The sequence below is a fragment of the Mus musculus genome, chromosome 2 (genome assembly GCF_000001635.26).
Source record: "Mus musculus strain C57BL/6J chromosome 2, GRCm38.p6 C57BL/6J".
In the NCBI taxonomy this organism is placed as follows: Eukaryota; Metazoa; Chordata; class Mammalia; order Rodentia; family Muridae; genus Mus; species Mus musculus.
The window spans coordinates 119,916,124-119,937,565 of NC_000068.7; the positions used below are offsets into that span (position 1 = coordinate 119,916,124).

At 37.7% G+C, this 21,442-nt stretch overlaps 1 protein-coding gene across 19 annotated transcripts in view; it reads left to right on the forward strand.

The window, feature by feature from the left end:
- Mga (MAX gene associated) overlaps positions 1-21,442 on the forward strand; it is a 97,627-nt gene that overhangs the window by 43,621 nt on the left and 32,564 nt on the right. For 13 of the 19 annotated variants that reach the window (XR_866291.2, XR_866290.3, XM_006499691.4 and 10 more), the window contains exons 3-13: positions 308-1,250; positions 3,503-3,581; positions 3,689-3,784; positions 5,243-5,374; positions 5,615-5,719; positions 7,305-7,963; positions 10,256-10,598; positions 15,588-15,811; positions 16,381-16,563; positions 16,950-17,019; positions 19,026-19,543. Coding sequence is in view for 14 of the 19 variants with exons in the window: in XM_006499691.4 (XP_006499754.1) it covers positions 308-1,250; positions 3,503-3,581; positions 3,689-3,784; positions 5,243-5,374; positions 5,615-5,719; positions 7,305-7,963; positions 10,256-10,598; positions 15,588-15,811; positions 16,381-16,563; positions 16,950-17,019; positions 19,026-19,543 (3,352 nt within the window). In the remaining 5 variants the exon portion in view is untranslated. Of the gene's footprint in view, positions 1-307; positions 1,251-3,502; positions 3,582-3,688; positions 3,785-5,242; positions 5,720-7,304; positions 7,964-10,255; positions 10,599-15,587; positions 15,812-16,380; positions 16,564-16,949; positions 17,020-19,025; positions 19,544-21,442 lie in introns of those variants that run through there. The other 6 variants (XM_011239589.3, XM_011239590.3, XM_017318964.2 and 3 more) reach the window with 5 other exon arrangements.

A 21,442-nucleotide genomic window follows, 5' to 3' on the forward strand; every position in this document is an offset into this window, starting at 1 on the left:
ACAAGTGGGGTTAGTTTATGTAGTGTTAGAGATTGAATTTAGGACTTTTGTGTTCTAGGCAAGCAGTATATCAGTTGAGCTACATGCCCAGCCCTGAAACTTGGCTCTTGAATTGTATTTTTTTGTGTGTGAAACATTGATAAACATGTGATGTTGATAATTTACTTTTGAGCACTTTGTTAAGCTATAATTTTTAAGTAATGACTCATGAAATCTGATGGATATATTGATTTTAAGAACTGTTTTTCCTTCTCTGAGTCTTGTTGATAGATAGTTCTGTACTTTTTATTGTTTTCTACCTTTCTAGTCGTATTGTGAACAGTTTTGAAGATGATTCCCAGATTTCCTCACCATCAAACCCGAATGGAAACTTTAATGTCGTCATTAAAGAAGAGCCTCTAGATGATTATGATTATGAACTTGGTGAATGCCCAGAAGGGATAACAGTGAAACAAGAAGAGACAGATGAGGAAACGGATGTATACTCAAACAGCGATGACGATCCTATACTAGAGAAACAACTAAAGAGGCACAATAAAGTTGATAATTTAGAAGCTGACCATCCATCTTATAAATGGCTACCAAATAGCCCAGGTGTTGCTAAAGCTAAAATGTTTAAATTAGATGCTGGGAAAATGCCAGTAGTTTACTTGGAGCCCTGTGCTGTCACGAAAAGCACAGTGAAAATTTCTGAATTGCCTGATAATATGCTCTCCACTTCTCGAAAAGATAAATCTATGTTAGCAGAATTAGAATATTTGCCTGCGTATATTGAAAATTCTGATGGGACTGACTTTTGCTTAAGCAAGGATTCAGAAAATAGTCTCAGAAAACATTCACCAGATCTCAGAATTGTACAAAAATATACTTTACTTAAAGAGCCTAATTGGAAATACCCGGACATACTTGACAACAGTAGCACGGAAAGAATACATGACAGTTCCAAAGGATCAACTGCAGAGTCATTTTCAGGAAAAGAGGACTTAGGCAAAAAGCGAACAACAATGCTTAAAATGGCAATACCATCAAAGACTGTGACTGCTAGTCATAGTGCCTCTCCAAATACTCCTGGGAAAAGAGGAAGACCGAGAAAGTTGAGACTCTCTAAGGCAGGGCGACCACCTAAAAACACAGGGAAATCTTTAACTGCTGCCAAGAATATTCCTGTAGGCCCTGGAAGCACCTTTCCTGATGTGAAACCTGATCTAGAAGATGTGGATGGGGTGCTCTTTGTTTCCTTTGAATCAAAGGTATGGTTGTAATGATCAGCTTTCTTTTTAAGGTCTGCTAATCAGTTTTGAATTGAAAATTGGCTTAAAATTTAGGACCTACTTTTATTAATGTATCTATTTGTGAGTATGTTTGGGGCTATTGAGTGAGTGTTAAACATTTGGTTTAATTAACAGTAATCATCTCTTAAGATACTTGCTTTGAAATAGACTTTAAAGAAATGTACCTTTGTGTAGATCTCATTCTATAATTTGTTCAATGTTTATCTGATTAAAAAAGATTTATGTGTGTCTATGTATGTGAGTGCAGGTGCCAGTGGAGGCCAGAGGTGTCAGGTTGTCCTGGAGCTACTAGAGTTGAAGCTACTTGTGAACTATAAATAACATCAGTGTTAGAAAATTGAGCTTGAGGGCTGGTGAGATGGCCCCGTTGAGAGCACTGGCTGTTCTTCCAGAGGTCATGAGATCAGTTCCCAGCAACCACATGGTGACTCACAACCATTTGTAGGGATATCTGATGCCCTCTTCAGGCAGGCAGATATATTTGCAGCAGAGCACTCATACATTGAATAAATAAAATTTACAAAAAAAAGAAAGGAAAAAAAAAAAAAGAAAGAAAACTGAACTTGAAATTTTTGTTGTTGCAGTCTCCAAAGCTTAACAATACTTGAAAAGTTCACTGAATTTTTTTTCTGAGATAACTTTATCTCTCCTACACTGACTGTTAGTAATAAGTAATAGTAGAGTATTAGAGAACCACTATACTAGCATTATTTTTATTTTGAGATAAGGTCTCTTTATATAACCCTAGCTATATGTGGTCTGTAGATTAGCCTTGAACTCAGGGATCCATCTGCTGTTTCTTCTAAGAGCTGGGCTAAAGGCATATGCCACCATGCCCAGCTAAGTACTAGCCTAGCATTGTTATCCAGGGATAGTTTTTGGTTTGTGCTCCACTGATTCCACATGCATATTACTTTTCATGCAGATGTTTTTTTAAGGAATCTAACTTTTCTAAGTTGACTGTAGATGTTGGGTGTGTCTTTTTTTCTCTGCTATGAGAAAGCTTCTTTATATAAGACAAGAGTGTGCAGGTTGTGTGTAAATATAGTTTAATGTTGGTTGAGTATAAGATTCTATTCATGTTTAGGTTGTTTGTCTTTTGAGATATTCTCATTGTATGCCCAGGATGGCCTTAAACTTTGAATTCTCCTGTCTCAGCTTGCCAAGTGCTGAGATAACAGGTGTGTGCCACTGTGATCAGTTGGGCTTTTGCTTTTGTCTTGTCCTGCTGCTGGTGGTGGTGGTGGTGGTGCTGCTGCTGCTGCTGGTGGTAGTGGTGGTGGTGGTAGTGGTGTTTCTTTCTCCTTTTCCTCCCTTTCCTCTTGCTTTTCTTTTTTTCCTCCTCTTCATCTTCCCTCTCTGACCCCCCTATTCCCACCCCCACCCCTGTGTTTGTAGCAAGAATTGGGACAATAGCACTGGAGATCGAATCCAGGGTCTTGTATAATAATAATAAGGCAAGTGTTCTACCACTAGACTACCTTTCTTATTTAGACTCTGATGATTAAAGTAATTGAATGCAACTGTAGGAAATAATAAAATGTACATGTGGTGATGCACTCCTGCAAATTGTAGCACTTAGGAGGCTGAGAGGATGCATGATCAGGAAATGACTGCCACTCCCAGCTTCTTAGTGAGTTGGAGGCCAGCTTGTGAAACAGTGCCAACAAAACAAAAGACAAGAACCCCCTCAAAAGTATGAGAACAATTACTCCTATTCTGTGAATTTGGAGCAATTGCTAAAACATGGTATTTTATACTCTTACTCCTATATTATTAATTTAAAAATATTCTTTATATGAGTGGCAGATGTATGCATATCCTTGGGTGTCAGTGTGTATACCTATGTGAGTGTGTGCAGAGGCTAGAGATTGGAACTTCCTTCTTTGTTCACTCAGTCTAATTCTTTGAGACAGGGTATCTTCACTGAACTTGGAGCTCACTGATTGCTTAGGCTAACCAGTGGATTTCAGAGAGTCTCCTCCTTCATCCTAACCACCACCAGGAGTTACAGAAAAGTGATACGATACCTAGCTTTTACATGGATACTGGGGATAAACCAGCTTCTCATGATCAGACAGCATGCCCTGTAGCTACTGAGCATGCTCTCCAGCCACTCGTCATTGTCATCCTTTTTTTTTCTTTTAAAAATTGAATTTCCTTTGAAAATTTTAGAAGCAACATAACTGGGTTTTATTTTTAATGTATAGGAGGCTCTTGATATTCATGCAGTTGATGGGACAACAGAAGAACCTTCTAGTCTTCAGACCACAACCACAAATGATTCAGGTATTGTCTAACAGTATAAATTTAGATGTATTTGCTGTTGGGCCTATATAGCATGGAATATCCTCTCTGATGTACATTATTTTATTTCATCACTGTTTTGTGAGTAGGTTGCAGAACAAGAATTTCCCAGTTGGAAAAGGAATTAATAGAAGATTTGAAGTCTTTGAGGCATAAGCAGGTGATACATCCTGCTCTTCAAGAAGGTACTAGTTTCAAAATGTGGAAAAGCCCATTTGTCTTTTGTACATTTTGTCTTCCCCTTTTCTTTCCTACCTCTTTTTGCTTATTTCTCCCTTTATTTTCTCTTTCAATTAGCAGTTTTTTATTTTTTCCACTTCTAAAGTTCTTTTCAATTTTAAAAACACATCTAGGTCTTTTTTTGTTTGCTTTTCGAGACAGACAGGGTTTCGACAGCTGTAGCCCTGGTCATTCTGTACACCAGGCTGGTGGCCTCGAACTCAGAAATCTGCCTGCCTCTGCCTCCCACGCACTGGGATTAAAGGTGTGCACCACCAAATAATATATTTAAGGATACACACACTTTTCTTGGGGCTGAAGAGATGGCTTAGTAGATGAAGTTTGCTTGATGTGAAGTATATGAGTATCTTACTTTGATCCCCAGCACACATAAAAATGCTAGGTAGAGCAGTACATGCCTGCAGTCTTGGTGCTTGGAAAAACCAAATTAGGATGTTCTAGGTTCAGTGAAAGACCTCCTCACTTGTTCAATGCTCTCATGCCGACTTTAGGAGATGCCCGTTATTGTTTTTAGTGGTAACCTAGTACAGTATTACTCTATATAACGTCTAAGCTGTCTTTGCTCACCTCCCCCTTTAATCCAGTGAAATATTTTCCCAAAATGTTGTCTCTTAATTTATAAGTAATTTCATTTTAGGTTCATTGATAATAACTGGAGAATATAATCAGGTCAGAAACTCCACCTGTGGCTTTTTTGTTTTGTTTTGTTTTTTTTTTTTTTTTGGTTTTTTGGTTTTTTTTGAGACAGGGTTTCTCTGTATTGCCCTGGCTGTCCTGGAACTCACTCTGTAGACCAGGCTGGCCTCGAACTCAGAAATCCACCTGCCTCTGCCTCCCAAGTGCTGGGATTAAAGGCGTGCGCCACCACAGCCCAGCTGTGGCAAATTTTTATTAGAGACTGTAGCAGGCCACTGAACCTTGGGCTAAATAATAAAAAATTTGGATTTTGCTTTATTTATTTATGCTACTTAAATAATTACTACAAATTTGGTAAGCTAAAACAAAATATATTTGTATTTTATATTTTCTATGTATTTGAAGTCTGAGCATGGCTTAATTGTGTCCTTTGGTTAGGTTCTCACAAGGCTGTAATCAAGATTTTGATGAAGCAGTTGGAAAGGCTTGCTTTTCTCTTCATTATTTGCTTGAGAGGATTTTGCTCTTATTCACTCTTAGCTTAGCTTACTGACAGAATTTATTTCTGTGCAGCTTTAGTATTTTGCCTCCATTCAGGGGTAGGTAATATGTAATAACCATAACATAAGGATTGAAGTGAAGCTGTTAGTGGTTACTGAATAATTTTTGCTTTTTACCATTTTTTTAAAAAACTGAGTTTTTTGTTTGTTTTGCTTTTTGAAGAAGGAAGGGGGGAAAATATGAATTGTGGTCCTTTTTTCTTGTAGTGGGCTTAAAACTGAATTCAGTGGATCCAACAGTGAGCATTGATCTTAAATACTTGGGAGTACAATTGCCTTTGGCTCCAGCCACCAGCTTTCCCCTATGGAATGTTACAGGTACCAACCCTGCCTCACCTGGTGAGTATGTAGATAGCATTTGTATAAGTGAACATTATTTTTCTTCTTTAAGTTTAGGTTATTTGTAGTACAAATTTTAAAACATTACTTTTATGTTCCAATTTAGGGTATTTAGAGAATAAATCTTTCATCTCTTGGCATAGAATTAATACATGGATGTATTCATAGTAGAGAAAGAGTAATTTGACATATATTGGTTGGCTAGAACTTTGGCAATTTCTTTTTCTTTTTCTTTTATAGATGCTGGGTTTCCTTTTGTTTCTAGGACGGGGAAGACCAATGACTTTACCAAAATCAAGGGATGGAGAGGAAAATTTCAAAATGCTTCTGCATCTAGGAATGAAGGTAGCTAGATGTTTGGTTTTTGATTGTCTTTTTGTTTTTTGTTTTGTTAGTACCACAGATTCAGAGTAGTTCAAACAGCTTTTCCAGCACTTTCCTATTCACCTCAAGCCCAACTCCTTTTCTGTTTAAAATGCAGTTTCATTGAGTGTAGAATGCTGGCCTTGAGTTTCCAGTTCTCCTGCTCAGCCTTCCAAGTGTTGGAATTACAGGCATATGCCACCAAAGCCTGGCTGGTCACTAGTGTTTGTTTTGCTTTTAAAGTCTATGTATGTTTTGAAAAATGTATTCTTGGCCTGGGGTAGTAGCACACTTGCCTTTTATCTCAACACTTTGGAGGCAGAGGCAGGTATATTTCTGTGAGTTTGAGTCCATTCTGAGTACATAGCAAGTTCCAGGCCAGCCAGGGTTACATAGTGAGGTGAGACCCTCTTTGAAATCAAGTTAGTCTCATTGAAACACTTACCCTTTTCATCTCTCTAAACTGAACTAAAAACAGTGTATTGCTGGTGTTTGTTTCCTCTCTAGCCACATCCTGGGGCTCCACTCCTATCCAGTAATCCTTGCAGCTTAAAACTGTTTCCTTTTGTTTGTTTGTTTGTTTGTTTGTTTGTTTGTTTTTGGTTTTTCAAGACAGGGTTTCTCTATGTATAGCCTTGGCTGTCCTGGAACTCATTCTGAAGACCAGGCTGGCCTCAAACTCAGAAATCCGTCTGCCTCTGCCTCCCAAGTGCTGGGATTAAAGGCGTGCGTCACCACTGCCCGGCTCCTTTTGTTTTCCTAAGCTACAAAAGTCATTTCAGGACTATATACCTTCAGAGCCGTCTTGATAGTTTTGATAGTCTAATACTTCACAATAAATTTGTGACCCAAAGCTTTTGTTTGGAAGCATGAACCTATTTGTCTGCTTTTCCTTTCTCACTGTATTTGTTTGCTACTTATATCTTCACCTTATATCCTTAGTTTATCATTTGTCCAAAATAAGTCTTCTTTACTTTTGAGTTTGTATATAGTATTACAACAATATATTTAAATCTTTACTGTTACTTTTTCCCTAAAAATAGAATGTTGCTAGATATGGTGATATACCATTCTAGTTCATTCACTTGGGAGGCAAACAGAGACAAATAAAGGAGAATTGTAAGTCTGGCCTAGTTCCTACAGAGCTGAATCGCCAGATTCAAGACATCTAGGGCTACTTAGTGAGAACTTGTTTCAAAACAAAACCAGATAAATGAAAATCCTTAAAGGTTGTGCTCTCCTTTTTATGGCTTCCTCTCTTTCCTTGTATCATGTTTCAGACTCTAGGGACTCAAGTCTCTTAAATAACCCCTTGGCATTTTGTTGATTTTTTTTTTTTTTTCTTTTTCCCTGGCTGTTAGTTTTTGCTCATCACTGTTTACTATAGTTAGGTGAAAAGGTCTGAAGGCTTGTATCTGAGACACTGTCTCATTTTGTTTTGGCTTTCTGTTTTTTTTCTTCTTTTTGAGTAGGAACAGTTTAGAGAAGCTTCAGTAGGATATAGCTCAGTTCTTAGAGAGCTAAGACCCTTCAAGGTTTAAATGTTTTGTATCTCCTTATTTTCTAGGTGGAAATTCAGAGGCTTCACTGAAAAACCGTTCTGCTTTCTGTAGTGATAAGCTAGATGAGTACTTGGAAAATGAAGGCAAATTGATGGAAACAAACATAGGTTTCTCTTCAAATGCTCCCACATCTCCAGTAGTGTACCAGCTACCCACCAAGAGTACCAGCTATGTTCGAACTCTTGATAGTGTACTAAAGAAGCAATCTACCATTTCCCCTTCTACCTCTCACTCTGTGAAGCCTCAGTCTGTAACCACTGCCTCTCGAAAAACAAAGGCTCAGAACAAACAGACAACACTCAGTGGCCGAACTAAATCATCTTATAAGTCTATTTTACCATACCCTGTTTCACCAAAGCAGAAAAACTCTCATGTGAGCCAAGGAGATAAAATTACCAAGAATTCCTTGAGTTCGACCTCAGATAATCAGGTGACTAACTTGGTTGTGCCATCTGTAGATGAAAATGCATTTCCAAAGCAGATTAGTTTGCGGCAGGCCCAGCAACAGCACCTTCAGCAGCAAGGAACTCGCCCTCCAGGCTTGTCGAAATCTCAAGTAAAGCTTATGGACCTGGAAGACTGTGCACTCTGGGAAGGAAAACCAAGGACCTATATTACTGAAGAGCGAGCAGATGTCTCCTTGACAACTCTGCTTACTGCTCAGGTAAATATTGCTATTTTCTGTAAACATTGGTGCTTAGCTACAAATTAGACATTGGTACTTTGGTAAGTGGATAAGTTAGAGTTTAGCATTTTTTTAAGATTTATTTATTATATATAAGTACACTGTAGCTGTCTTTAGACATACCAGTAGAGGGTGTCAGATCTCATTACAGATGGTTGTGAGCTATCTTGTGGTTGCTGGGATTTGAACTCAGGACCTTTGGAAGAGCAGTCAATGCTCTTAACCGCTGAGCCATCTCTCCAGCCCCAGGGTTTAGCATTTTAATTAACTAGGTAACAATTAAGGGGATGTCTTCAGCAATGAGCTAATCTTTTGAGTCTAGCTTTCTTCTGCCAGTAAAGGGAGACTGACTGACTGACTGAATGAATGAATGAATGAATGAATGAATGAATGAAAAATTCTTTACTGAATTGCTTGCTATCTAAGCATGGGAACTTGAATTTAGATTTATAGCACTGACATACAAACCAGGTGAGATGCCTGTAACTCCAACAACACTTGGGGTTTGGGGACAGAGATAGGTGGAACTTGTTGACTAGCCAATCTAGCCAAAATGTTGAGGTTCAGGTTCAATGAGAGACTATATCAAAAAACAAAGTAAGCTAGGCATGGTGGTACATGCCTTTAGTTTTGTTGTTGTTGTTGTTATTATTATGACAGTCTCACTATGTTGTTGTCCTGGAACTCCCTCTATAGACCTTGCTCTCCTTGAATTCAGAGACATCTGTCTGCTGCTTCTGTCAAATGCTGGGGTTAAGGGTGTAGGATACAACATTTGGCTTAGCATATGTGTTTAATCCTAGTACTCAGGAGACAGAAGCCTGTTCAAGGTCAGCCTGATCTACATAGTGAATGCCAGAGTAGCCAAGCTACATGGTGAGACTCTGACTCAGACAAACCAAAAAAAGGTAGAAAATCATAAACGTGCCTAGCCCTGGTCCCTGGACTTCACATGTATATCCATGGGGGTTGGCATAGCCACACAGTTGTACATGCCTACATTGTACATGTGACACAGATAAATTTAAAAAAAATGGGGTTAACAAGCTGGCTTAGTGAGTAAACAGGCTTTGTGCATAAACTTTGTGACTTGAGTTTAATCCCCAGAAACAGTGCATAATCTTGTCTTCTGACTGTTTTCTGTGTTATGGCACATGCACCCTTGTATATCATGCACATACAATAATTAAAAATAAAAGTCTATACTGAATTGTAGAACTGAAGATCATGAGATGTTGGCAGTATATGCTTTCCTGTAATGTGTGTGTGTGTGGGGGGGGGTGTACATGTATGGGTGTTTGTTTCTTCTATGCATGATCATATATACATGTGTACCGGTGTTTATAGGTAAAAGTTCATGTCACGTGTCCCTCTCCCCATAATCTATGGAAGCAGGATCTCTTCTTAAAGTGAGCTAATTTATCTAGCCAGCTGGCCCCAGGAATCCCCATCTCTGTCCCCAAAGTACTTAGAGATCCTAGATCTTGCCTGCCCAACTTTTATGTAAGTTCTTGGGATCCATACTCTGTTGGTTTTTTTTTTGTTTGTTTGTTTTTGTTTGTTTGTTTGTTTGTTTTGAGACAGGGTTTCTCTGTGTAGCCCTGGCTGTCTTGGAACTGGAACTCACTCTGTAGATCAGTCTGGCCTCGAACTCAATAATTAGCCTGCCTCTGCCTCCCACGTGCTGGGATTAAAGGCGTCACCACCACTGCCCGGCCACACTCTGGACTTAAATGTTTGAACGTCAGTGCTTTACCCACTGAGTCAACTCCCTGTACTGTATTTTCTAGTCATTATAAAGATTCAAGCATGTATGATTCTCTTATTTTTATTGTTTACTTAGGACATTTTGTGTAAAATAGTAGTAATTATTTTGCATTTTGCGGACCATATATGCTATCAGAGAGTTATTACTAGGATGTTCTATTCTAGGCAGTATGAGCTTGCTTGTGCTTCAGGAAAATCGTATGAGACATTGTTTGACCTATGTACCTTAGACTCATCAGTCCCTACAGAAGAACATTATATGTGGTTTCTATTGAGTGAAGAGAATATTTGGTGTTTTTGCTCTTAATAAGACTCCTTTGCTAATGCATTAGAGTGGCAGCTTCTTTACGCAGAGCCCTCATTATATGTGTTTGACTTTTGAATTCTGTGTTAGTCTTGTGTTATTAGTACTAGTAATCAGAAGGTAGATGAGTATGTGACTCTTAAGTTGGTGGTAGTATTGGGATGATTTAGTAAAATTTTAATGTTCTCCTTTAACTTTAGGCATCTCTCAAAACTAAACCTATCCACACAATCATAAGGAAACGAGCTCCTCCATGCAACAATGACTTCTGTCGCCTGGGTTGTGTGTGCTCTAGTCTAGCTTTGGAAAAGCGCCAACCTGCTCACTGCCGTCGACCAGACTGCATGTTTGGTTGCACTTGTTTGAAAAGAAAAGTTGTGTTGGTTAAAGGGGGATCTAAAACAAAGCATTTCCATAAGAAGGCTGCTAATCGAGATCCATTATTTTATGATACGCTGGGAGAGGAAGGAAGGGAAGGAGGAGGAGTCAGAGAAGATGAGGAACAATTGAAGGAGAAAAAGAAGAGAAAGAAGCTCGAATACAGTGAGTATTAGTTGACTTAAAACTTGTCATCTTATTTTTTTTATAAGTGTATATTTTTGATATGTGTATATACTCATTTCTGTGAATGTATGTAGAGGGGTCAGTGGTTGAAGTCATGTATTTTCCTCACTTGCTTTCCACTTGTTTAAAATAAGTTTTCAACATTACACTTACTTATTTTGTATGTGTGTAAATGTGGAAAACAGAGAACAACTTGAAGGAGTCATTTCTCTCCCTTTACCTTGTGGGTCCTGGGCCTGGAACTTGTGTTGTCAGATTTGATGGCAGGTTCCTGATGTGCTGAGTCATCTCACTGGCCCTCTGAAGTTTTGGAGAGTTTTCACTGAAGCTGGAGCTCACTGATGTGGCTAGATTGGTTGGCCAACAAATCTCCAGGGGGTGTGTGTGTGTGTACATGATGTGGGTGGGGGCTGTTTATCCTCTTTCTCAGCACTGAGGACTAAACTCAAGACCCTATGTTTGCTAACTAAAGCCCTCTACAATTGAACTAACTCTTTAATCCCCTCTAAATTGTTTTTTAATTTTTTAAACATGTATGTTTGTGTGTGCCCAAATGTTTGTATCATCTGCATGTAGGAGCTCTCAGGTCATAAGAGACATTGGATCCTCTTGAATTGGAGTTACAAATGGTTGGACCATCATGTGGGTGCTGGGAACTGAACCCTGGTTTGGTTTATTTATGGAGACATGGTTTCTTACTCAGTTTAGCAACTGGCCCCAGGGATTCCCCATCTCAACCTTTCAAGAACTGATACCGGTGGCTGTCTTTCCTACCCAGCTTTTATGTAGGTTCTAAGGACTCAAACTCTGGTCTTAAATGCTTGAATGGCAGCACTTCATCCACTGAGTCAACTCTCTATCCCTCTGTTGTGTATTCACTATACATCTCTCTAAACATGCTGGCTCCCAGTAACCTCAGCATTTAGGAAGCTGAGGAAGGATAGCTGAGTTCAAGGCTAGGCTAGTTAATAAAGATACTCTGTCTCAGTTGTCTCCCCACTGGAAGAAAAGCATAAAGTGTCATTTAATAAAAAGTAAATTTACCCAACAAGGTAGAAAAACATCTCTGCATACTAGCTACATTGATAGACTGGAAAATAGTATCTTTGAAGTAGAAATTACAAATTACTAATAAGAATATGTTTTAAAATGTATTAGATTTATTTTAAAAAGACCAACCATGTTTCAGAACTTGGGTGATGTTCATGAGTAGATGATGTATGCCACAGTCAGTGAAAGCCAAGAAGACTAAGAAGGCAAAGATCTTGGTACAAGGAAATTCAGTAACCAAATCAGTAAACATTGTGGTAAAAATTTGAGCAATTAGTAAAAGTAAAGAGAGTCCATATGAACAATTGGAATAAATGTAGTGAAGTACAATTACATTTCCTCTTTAAAGGGTTATTTATATACATTCTGTAAGCACTAATCACAAGCATGTTTTTGATGATGAGTTGATAGGCTTTGTGGTTTTTAGAATATAGTGACTTAAATACAAACCAGTGAAGACTTAAACATGATTATAGACAGGAATCAGTAGCATAAATGCAGTGGCTGTGTGAAAATGTTAGAGCTGACAAGGTAGAAGTGGGAAAAGTTATGATGCCTACCACCTTCCATTCTAGTGACTCCTTAGCTTCCACTAAATAATGACAATCACCACTAAAATTACAAATAGTTAAAATTAAATTTTGGATTTGAGTTCAAAGTCAGCCTGGTCTACAGAGTGAGTTCCAGTACAACCAGGGCTACACAGAGAAACCCTGTCCTAAAACAAAACAAAACAAAACAAAACAAAACAAAACAAAAGTTAGTTACCTGTGACATTGGATCTCTAGTGGGAAACTTGTTTTTCTTTTGCTTATTTTTTTGTAGGATTTTAATTTTTACATGTTTAGATGTTATAGCTAGAATATAAATAAATTAAAACTTTCTATTCTCACTGCATGAAATCTAGACCTTTATTGTTCATTTCTTTTTGAAATTATGGTAAACTTAAAGGATTTATATAGTTACAAAACTCACTAGTCCATTGATGTGGAGGAAAACTAACATCATTGGACACCTTGTGGGATATAATATAAATTTTGTAATCTTATGCGAGGACACTTTATTATTCATTTTGCAAATAGATGCTTAATCTCAGTTTACTATCCAAGATTATATAGTTTTTCTGACAAGATTTCATGTGTTTTCTAGTGTGGTCTCTAAAGTATGGTTTCTTGAATATTTATTTATTTATTTTATTTTTTGAGACACGGTTTCTCTGTATAGCCCTGGCTGTCCTGGAACTCACTCTGAAGACCAGGCTGGCCTTGAACTCAGAAATCCACCTGCCTCTGCCTCCCAAGTGCTGGGATTAAAAGGCGTGCTTATCTTTTGGCCTTCACTATCACTAGTTTATCCTTTGGCTTGTCAAAAAGTATGACTGGCTGTGTGAAGGCCATGTGACTATTTACTGTGGGCAATATCAAGGATAATAGGATAAAACCTGGCATTCTTGTTTCTCAAGTCCTCTTAAAATTTTCTTGGAGAAAGAACACATACTTAAGTAACAATCTGTAGTGAAGATTAAAATAATTGATCCTTATATTAATTCTGATTAGGAGAAAAATACATTAGGGACAGAGGTGACTAAACTATAGGCATCCAAAGAATAGCAACAGATTGTTATGAACAATTCCATGCTGATAATTGGACAATTCAAATGACAACAGTCCAATTCATTGGGAGACATGTAACTCATAGCAATAGAAGAACCGATGGGAACAGTTGTGTATGCCATTAATCCTGGCACTCAGTAGCTAAGGTTGAATATCTAGAGTTCAAGGCCAGTATGGGCTACATAGTGAGACTCAACCCTACCGCAGAAAACTATAATTTCAACTTGCTAAAGAATTATGCTAATAACAAAAGCACCTGTAATAATCATCAGGGGTTGCATGAAATAGTAAAAAAAGAACTAGCACGTTCCTGCACTAGTGTGGGCAACTGGAGGGCCACAGAGCTCCTGCCAGCTGACCTCACTGGGATGTTCCTCTGCAGTGATGCCATCTCTCCAGCTGCTCCCCCCACCTCCCTTTTCCCTGTCCAATCACAGATCTCTTCTGTCTAATGTAAATTGTCAGGGAAAATCCTGCAAAAATCAGGTTCATATTACTTTACTGTTAAATCCTGTAACATACAGAGTGAATAAATTATAGTCATGTGTAAAATTGTCCTATAAAATTGTCTCATTCTTAGGAAGCTACACTCATGTTTAACTGACACATTGACTTTATAAGAAAATGTATACCAGTATCTCTTATGAGTATAGATTTTAAACACAATTTAGCAGAATAAATCTATGTATTGAAAGGTGTATGCATCATGACTTAAGTAGAGTACAAGATTGCATCCTAGGAATCTGAATTTGGAATAATATTTGGAAATCACTCAACAGTCAGGTATGGCAGTGTCCTGGCATTTAGGAGGCAGAGGTGGGTATATCTCTGTGAGTTTGAGGCTAATCAGATATATATACCTTAGGCTATGCAGTGATCCTGTCAAGGGGGGAGGGTGGAGAAGGGGCTGGGGGAGAGAGAGAGAGAAAGAGAGAGAGAGAAAGAATATGAATGAATGAGAATGAATGAATATCAATTTATCAATTTAACATAGTTTTTCATGACTAGAATATACTTTTTAAGAAACCATATAATCCTCTCAGTGAGTATCCAGCTTGGCATAGTAGCACACACCTTTATTCCCAGAGCTTGGGAGACATAAGCATGTGGACCTCTGTGAATTTGACATCAGTCTGGTCTACATAGTGAGTTCCACCACAGCCAGAGCTATGCAGTGAGACATGTCTCAAAAATATAAAATTTATTTTGAGAACACTAGAAACAGAAAGGCCCCTTTATCTGCTTGATAATGTGACCTATGAAACACTTTACAGTGTATTAATCATGAAAGACCAAGCTAATACTCATTTTTCCCCAAAGAAAGAATAAGGATGTATTTACTTCTGCAAGTGGGTAGTTGTGATTCGCCTCGCCTTTAATCCTAGAACTCAGAAGGCAGAGGCAGGCATACTCTGAGTTTGAGGCTAGTTTGGTCTACACAGCAAGTTCCAAGACAGCCAAGGCTATACAGAGAAACCCTGTCTTAAAAATTATTATTCATGTCTGCGTAACATTGCGCTAAACAGGTAAGCGCATTAGTCTCAGTACTCAGGAGCTTGGGGTGCAAGTATTACTCAAGTCTAGGAGTTAGAACAACCTGGGTAACAGCTACACACTTTTCTAGAAAAACTACACACTGAAGATTCTAGCTAGTATATTAAGGTATGTAAGGTATCCAGATAGGAAAGGAAGAAGTAAAATGAACTTTTTCTATAGAGAAAAAATTTAGGTCAGCTACAACAAGGTGTTAGAAGTATGAATTAATTTAGTGAGACCAAGGAATATAGCACTAGCATAAGTAATGTATAAGCAACAGACAGTTGAAAGTTGAAATAAAAATTCTCATTTAAAATAACATGTAAGGATTGGTGGAATTGTTTAGCCAGTAAAGTTTGATCCCTGGAGTTCACATGATAGCGAGAACCTACTCTTAAAAGTTGTCCTCTGACTTACATACATGTTCTGTTATACACAGGTGTGCCCCACCCCAATTTAAAATATTAGCTAACGAGATGAGGCATGATAAATTTAACAAAAATATCTAAGATATATGTACGTATGTATACATGCACATACTTTGTTTTATTCTTAGCTATTCTCTTGGTTGGAGAATAGGTACTCAACAAATATTTGATTAATAGATGAATAAATTAATGCATCTGAAGACAACTAAAGGTCTTTTAGGGATCACCTGATTATTACAAATTACTCTCTTTGTGAGGGAACATACCTTGTTTTAGCATTGCTCAGTGCTGAACTTATATTGCCAAAAACACCTTAAATCTTGGCCTTTTCTTTTGTTAAGCTGTATGTGAAGCAGAACCTGAGCAGCCGGTTCGACATTACCCACTGTGGGTGAAGGTAGAAGGTGAAGTAGATCCAGAGCCGGTTTATATTCCAACTCCTTCTGTCATTGAACCTATAAAACCATTGGTGTTGCCTCAGCCGGATTTATCTTCTACTACGAAGGGCAAACTAACCCCTGGAATTAAACCAGCACGAACATATACTCCCAAGCCCAATCCTGTGGTAAGCCTGTTTGTTGTTGTTTTTATTGTAAGTTCATAAGCCATTTGTAAAGGTGATAGGTTTCAAGTAGAGCTTTTGTTAATATTCTGTCAAGATTTTAGACAGTGTATTTTTAAGACCTTTCCTCTCTGACTCAGTTTATTTGCTCTCACTTTAACAATGTGATAAAAGTGAAGATGCAGAGTAATAATTGAAGATAGCCAAGTTTTTCTTCAAGTTCATAGAAAGTGAACTTTTTCATAATTTGTTTATATTTGTGTATGTGTGTTTGCCTCTGTCTATGTAAATGCCCTCAGAGTTCAGATGTGGTTGTGGGATCCCCTGGAGCTTGAGTCAGACACAGTTGGGAGGCAGAGACAGAGGTGAATCTCTGAGTTCAAGAGGTCTAGCCTAGCCTACTATTGGGAGTTCCAGGATAGCAAGGGTTATACAGAGAGATCCTATATTGAAAAACAAAATGAAAACACATCTTTTGTAATAGAAACAAATTAAATTCTTCCTTTGGATTCCAGGATAAGTTTTTTCCTTCTATCATTATAATGGTCTGTTTTGTTATTTGAAACTTACAGATACGAGAAGAGGACAAAGATCCAGTCTATTTGTACTTTGAAAGTATGATGACTTGTGCCCGAGTTCGAGTATATGAACGAAAGAAAGAGGAACAGAGACAACTGTCTCCACCCCTGTCTCCATCCTCATCATTTCAGCAGCAGAGTTCCTGTTACTCTAGTCCTGAGAACCGTGTTACAAAGGTTAATTGCTTGTTTCATAATAACCTTCTAATTTCCAGTTCCCCGTGTCTGGTATTAGAATTTTTATTACTATCACCGTAATCATCTTTGTGTTTCCTATAATGTATAAAAAAAACCATTTCTCCACATATTTAAGTAATCTATCAGTGTTTGTTACTAAAATCCTGATAAAATGTATCATGTAAATTATTTTCTAAGTAACTCAGTCATTTAAGAACGTTGAAGGTAAGAAGACTACATTTTATTTATCTACTTTTGGGGGCACAGGGTTGTATAATATTAATACAACTGGACAGATATAAAGTTGTAGATAATTTTACTAATTTATGTCCTCTGTAGATAATAAATACTTTTTTAATTAATTTCTGTATTGCTTCCTTCTTTAGGAACTTGATTCTGAACAGACCTTAAAGCAGCTCATTTGTGACTTGGAGGATGATTCTGATAAATCACAAGGTCAGAATAAAAACAGATAATAACAGTTGATAGTAGCTATTATGTAATTCTGATTTTTTTTTTTCTTTTTTCTTTTTTTTTGGTTTTTCAAGACAGGGTTTCTCTGTATAGCCCTGGCTGTCCTGGTACTCACTTGTAGACCAGGCTGGCCTCGATCTCAGAAATCCCCCTGCCTCTGCCTCCCGAGTGCTGGGATCAAAGGCCTGCGCCACCATGCCCGGCTTAATTCTGAATTATTTAGTGGCAAAAAATTTAAACCGCTGATCCATAATTGACACTGTGTATTTTCTAACCTCTGCAAAAAATGGAGCGAGCAGAAGCATTTTCTTATCATTTGCTTTAATATCCATAGGTCTGCCTGTTTTGATCAGGTATTTCATTTCAGACAACATAAGAATCATCTCAGCAAAAAAGTTTTCTCTTTTCAAGACTCAAGGATAATTATTTATTAAAATTTACCTTAAGTCTTCCATAGCCACCACAATCTCCAAATTTCTTTGCCATAATTTCTATGAGGAGATTATAACCTCAACAGATAGAAAGTTAGCTGTTTGTTTTTGGGTATGCAGCACCTAAGCAGCAGCACTCTTCTTATAATGACATAGTTAGTATACAGTAAAGAAAAAAAGTTTCACATTTAAGAAAGTGGAGGAGGCTGCTTGAGACCATGTCTGTTCTGGGTATGATTGAGCTGGAGCCTGTATCCTTGACACAACTGCAGCACATTGGTTGAGATGCTCCACTATAGAAATTTGGTGCCTTATAAAAATATGTATCTTGTCAGTGTGTCTCCTGTCACTATGATTAGGGATACATTGAGCATCTGAATCATCTGTATACAGCGGAACAACCATGCATAGCAGAGTTTGTAGTAGAAACTAGTGATAGGATGTGCTTTAAAAATTGTTTTTTCTTTTTTTAAATTACATTTGTGTATTTAATGAGTATGAGGGCAGTGGGCAAGTACATGTTTGCCATGGCACACACATCACAGGACAGCTTGCAAGACTGTGTTCTCACCTTCCGTCACATAGGTCCAGGGATTGATCTTAGATCAACAGACTTAGTCACAAGTGCTATCTCACCACCACTGTTTGGTTTTTGTAAACAAAAAACATACCCTTTTTACTATTTAGTGTTGATTCTTGTCTTTACATGTTTCAAAGCAGGCTTATCAAGTATCTGTTTGGCCTGTTTGGATATCAGAACAATAACTCCTTTTTCTCTCTGTTTGTTTGTTTGTTTCCGCTTTCCCTTCTCTTCTCTTCTCTTCTCTTCTCTTCTCTTCTCTTCTCTTCTCTTCTCTTCTCTTCTCTTCTCTTCTCTTCTCTTCTCTTCTCTTCTTTTCTCTTTCTTTCATGTATATGAGTGCTCTATCTGCATGTACACCTGCAAACCAGAAGAAGGCATCAGATTCCATTATAGATAGTTATATGGCTATCTATATCCATGTGGCTGCTGGGAATTGAACTCAGGACCTATGGAAGAGCAGCCATTGCTCTTAACTGTTGAGCCATCTCTCCAGCCCAGAACAATAACTTCTGTCAAGTAAAATTTATCATAGTTATAGGTCACACTTTGCAAGGCAGTACTTTTTAATGTTTTTGAGAGAAGTACTAAGGAAATTTCCTTTTTATGACATAATTTAGTCTGTGGGATAGTGAAGACAAGTGTCTAGTTCTGTGAATTTTTTTTCCTAGAAAACTCTAGAATGTTGAGTTTGCACACTAATTTAACACTGAAATGAGACAATGAGAACCTTGGGTTTCTTTCAAAGTTCAGTAGCATGCCTTTAATCCCAGTACTTGGGAGGCAGAGGTAAGTGGTTCTCTGTGATTTTGAGGCCAGCCTGATTTACATAGTTCCAAGACAGCCAGGGCTTTTATTCAGAGAACCCCTGTTTTGAGAAAAAGAAAGAAAGAAAAGACCCCCCCCCCCATCAAAGTTTAGTACAGAAAGTCTGTGATCTGTGATGTAGTGGGTCTTTCTATTTATTTTTTAAACAGAAAAGAGCTGGAAATCCTCCTGCAATGAAGGAGAGTCCTCTTCTACCTCGTATGTACATCAGAGGTCACCTGGTGGTCCTACCAAATTGATAGAGATCATCTCAGACTGCAACTGGGAAGAAGATCGAAACAAGATCTTGAGCATTTTATCTCAGCACATCAATAGCAACATGCCACAGTCACTTAAGGTGGGCAGCTTCATCATTGAGTTGGCTTCTCAGCGGAAGTGTCGGGGTGAGAAGACCCCTCCTGTTTATTCTTCTCGTGTGAAAATCTCTATGCCATCAAGTCAAGACCAAGATGATATGGCTGAGAAATCTGGATCAGAGACTCCTGATGGTCCATTGTCCCCTGGGAAAATGGATGATATCTCTCCTGTGCAGACAGATGCCCTGGATTCAGTGAGGGAGAGATTACATGGAGGCAAAGGTCTACCTTTTTATGCAGGGCTTTCTCCTTCGGGGAAGCTTGTGGCCTATAAACGTAAACCCAGTTCAACTACATCTGGGCTTATCCAGGTGAGAATTATATTTAATCTGGGCATAGTACCTTTTTATACTTAGCTAACATTGTGATTTTTTTTTATTTATTTTTATTTTTTATTAAACACTCAAGCCCCTTTGTTGACCTTAGGTCATTTCTTTTTTTTTTTTTTTTTTTGAGAACTGGGTAATAAAAAACCATCGGTAATTCTTATTATGATAAATGTAGGTTAGGTGAATACAGAAGGCAAACTACTGTTACATCAACAGAGATATGGAGCCTTACATTAGCTTATGGTTTTCTTTCTATTCTTTTCAGAAAGTTCCTTTTTATAAGCTTTACTGCACGGGCTCTAGTGATCCTAAGTAAGCAAAAATAGGCATTTAATTTGGGTCTTAGAATATCTTACTAGCATAAAAATTTCAAAACAAATATATAGACTACTAGGTGTAGTAGAGATAAATTGTCTTTATAGGTCAGTGCCTTTAATCCCAGCACTTGAGAGCAGAGGCAGGTGGATCTTTTGAGTTCAGGACTTCCAGGGCTACAGTGTGAAACCTTTTCTTTAAAAAGAAAACCAACCAACTAAAGATTGGTACTATATGTGAGTAGTAATAGGGAGGGGAGTAGCTTATTTTCTTTTGCTTGTTTTACAATAATGGGTTGAACCTAGGTACTCTATTACCAACCTATATATTGATACCTCAGGAAAAAATTTAATTTAGTAAGATGTTATTCAAACACATAGCAACATTTTGTTGTTGTTAAGCGAACTGTAGTTACTTTTTTTTTTAATTTGAAATTTTGTGAGGTAACCATAACTCTTTGCTGTTAGTGAGTTAGGCAGTAAATTGGCTTATAAGATATTCTCTGGAGAAAGAAGTTCTGAATTAAATGTAAGCTATATGCAGGGATGGTGGCACATGCCTTTAATCTCAGCACTCAGGAGGCAGGCAGATTTCTGAGGTCATGGTCTACAGAGTACATTTTAGGATAGCTTTGGCTATACAGAGGAACCCTGCCTTGAAAAGAAACAAAGTTAACATCTGTATAACTTAAATTGGCAGTCAGTTTGTAATGCATGTTGAACATTTTTTTTTTAAGATTTATTTATTTATTAATTATATGTAAGTACACTGTAGCTGTCTTCAGACACTCCAGAAGAGGGCGTCAGATCTCGTTACAGATGGTTGTGAGCCACCATGTGGTTGCTGGGACCTTTGGAAGAGCAGTCAGTGCTCTTACCTGATGAGCCATCTCTCCAGCCCCCCATGTTGAACATTCTTAATCCCAATACCTGTATTTTAAATTATGATATCAGCAAATAGAAAATTCCATAACTGCCTTCTTATGGTGGGTTATACTCAAAATGCTAGCACACTAAACACTGTTTTGTAAAGTTACCTCTGGTCCTTATGTATATGTAATTGTATATAACCTAAATAACTTTTGTGCTTTGACTTGGGTCTTGACTTCAAGACAGCTTATTATATATATCTGACAATCTGAAATGCTTTTTTTTATCCCAGGAATTTGGGATAAGGAATGTTCATCCTGTATATAGACTTTAGGGAAGATAATAAATAATCAATAACAGGTAGTCTATACAGCTAAAAAACTAATATTGTTTACTTTTGTATCAAAAAAGTCTTTTTTTTCTTTTTCTTTTTTGATATCAAATTTAAGGGATTGAAGCTTCCTTGGAATAATCAAAATTAAGTAGCAAAGAATAATTTTGGTTTTGGAGTCGGTTGCTTTAGATAGTTTTTTTACTGTTTCCCTATAAATTTGAAGAGTAGATGGCTCCATTTTCTATCTACTACTTGTAAATGATGAGGGAACAGAAAAGTTCTATTCTTCAGATGTCACCCAGTAGTGTATGACAAGAGAACATGAGTGAGAGACTATGGAGGCTTCTTTGTTCTCTTAACACA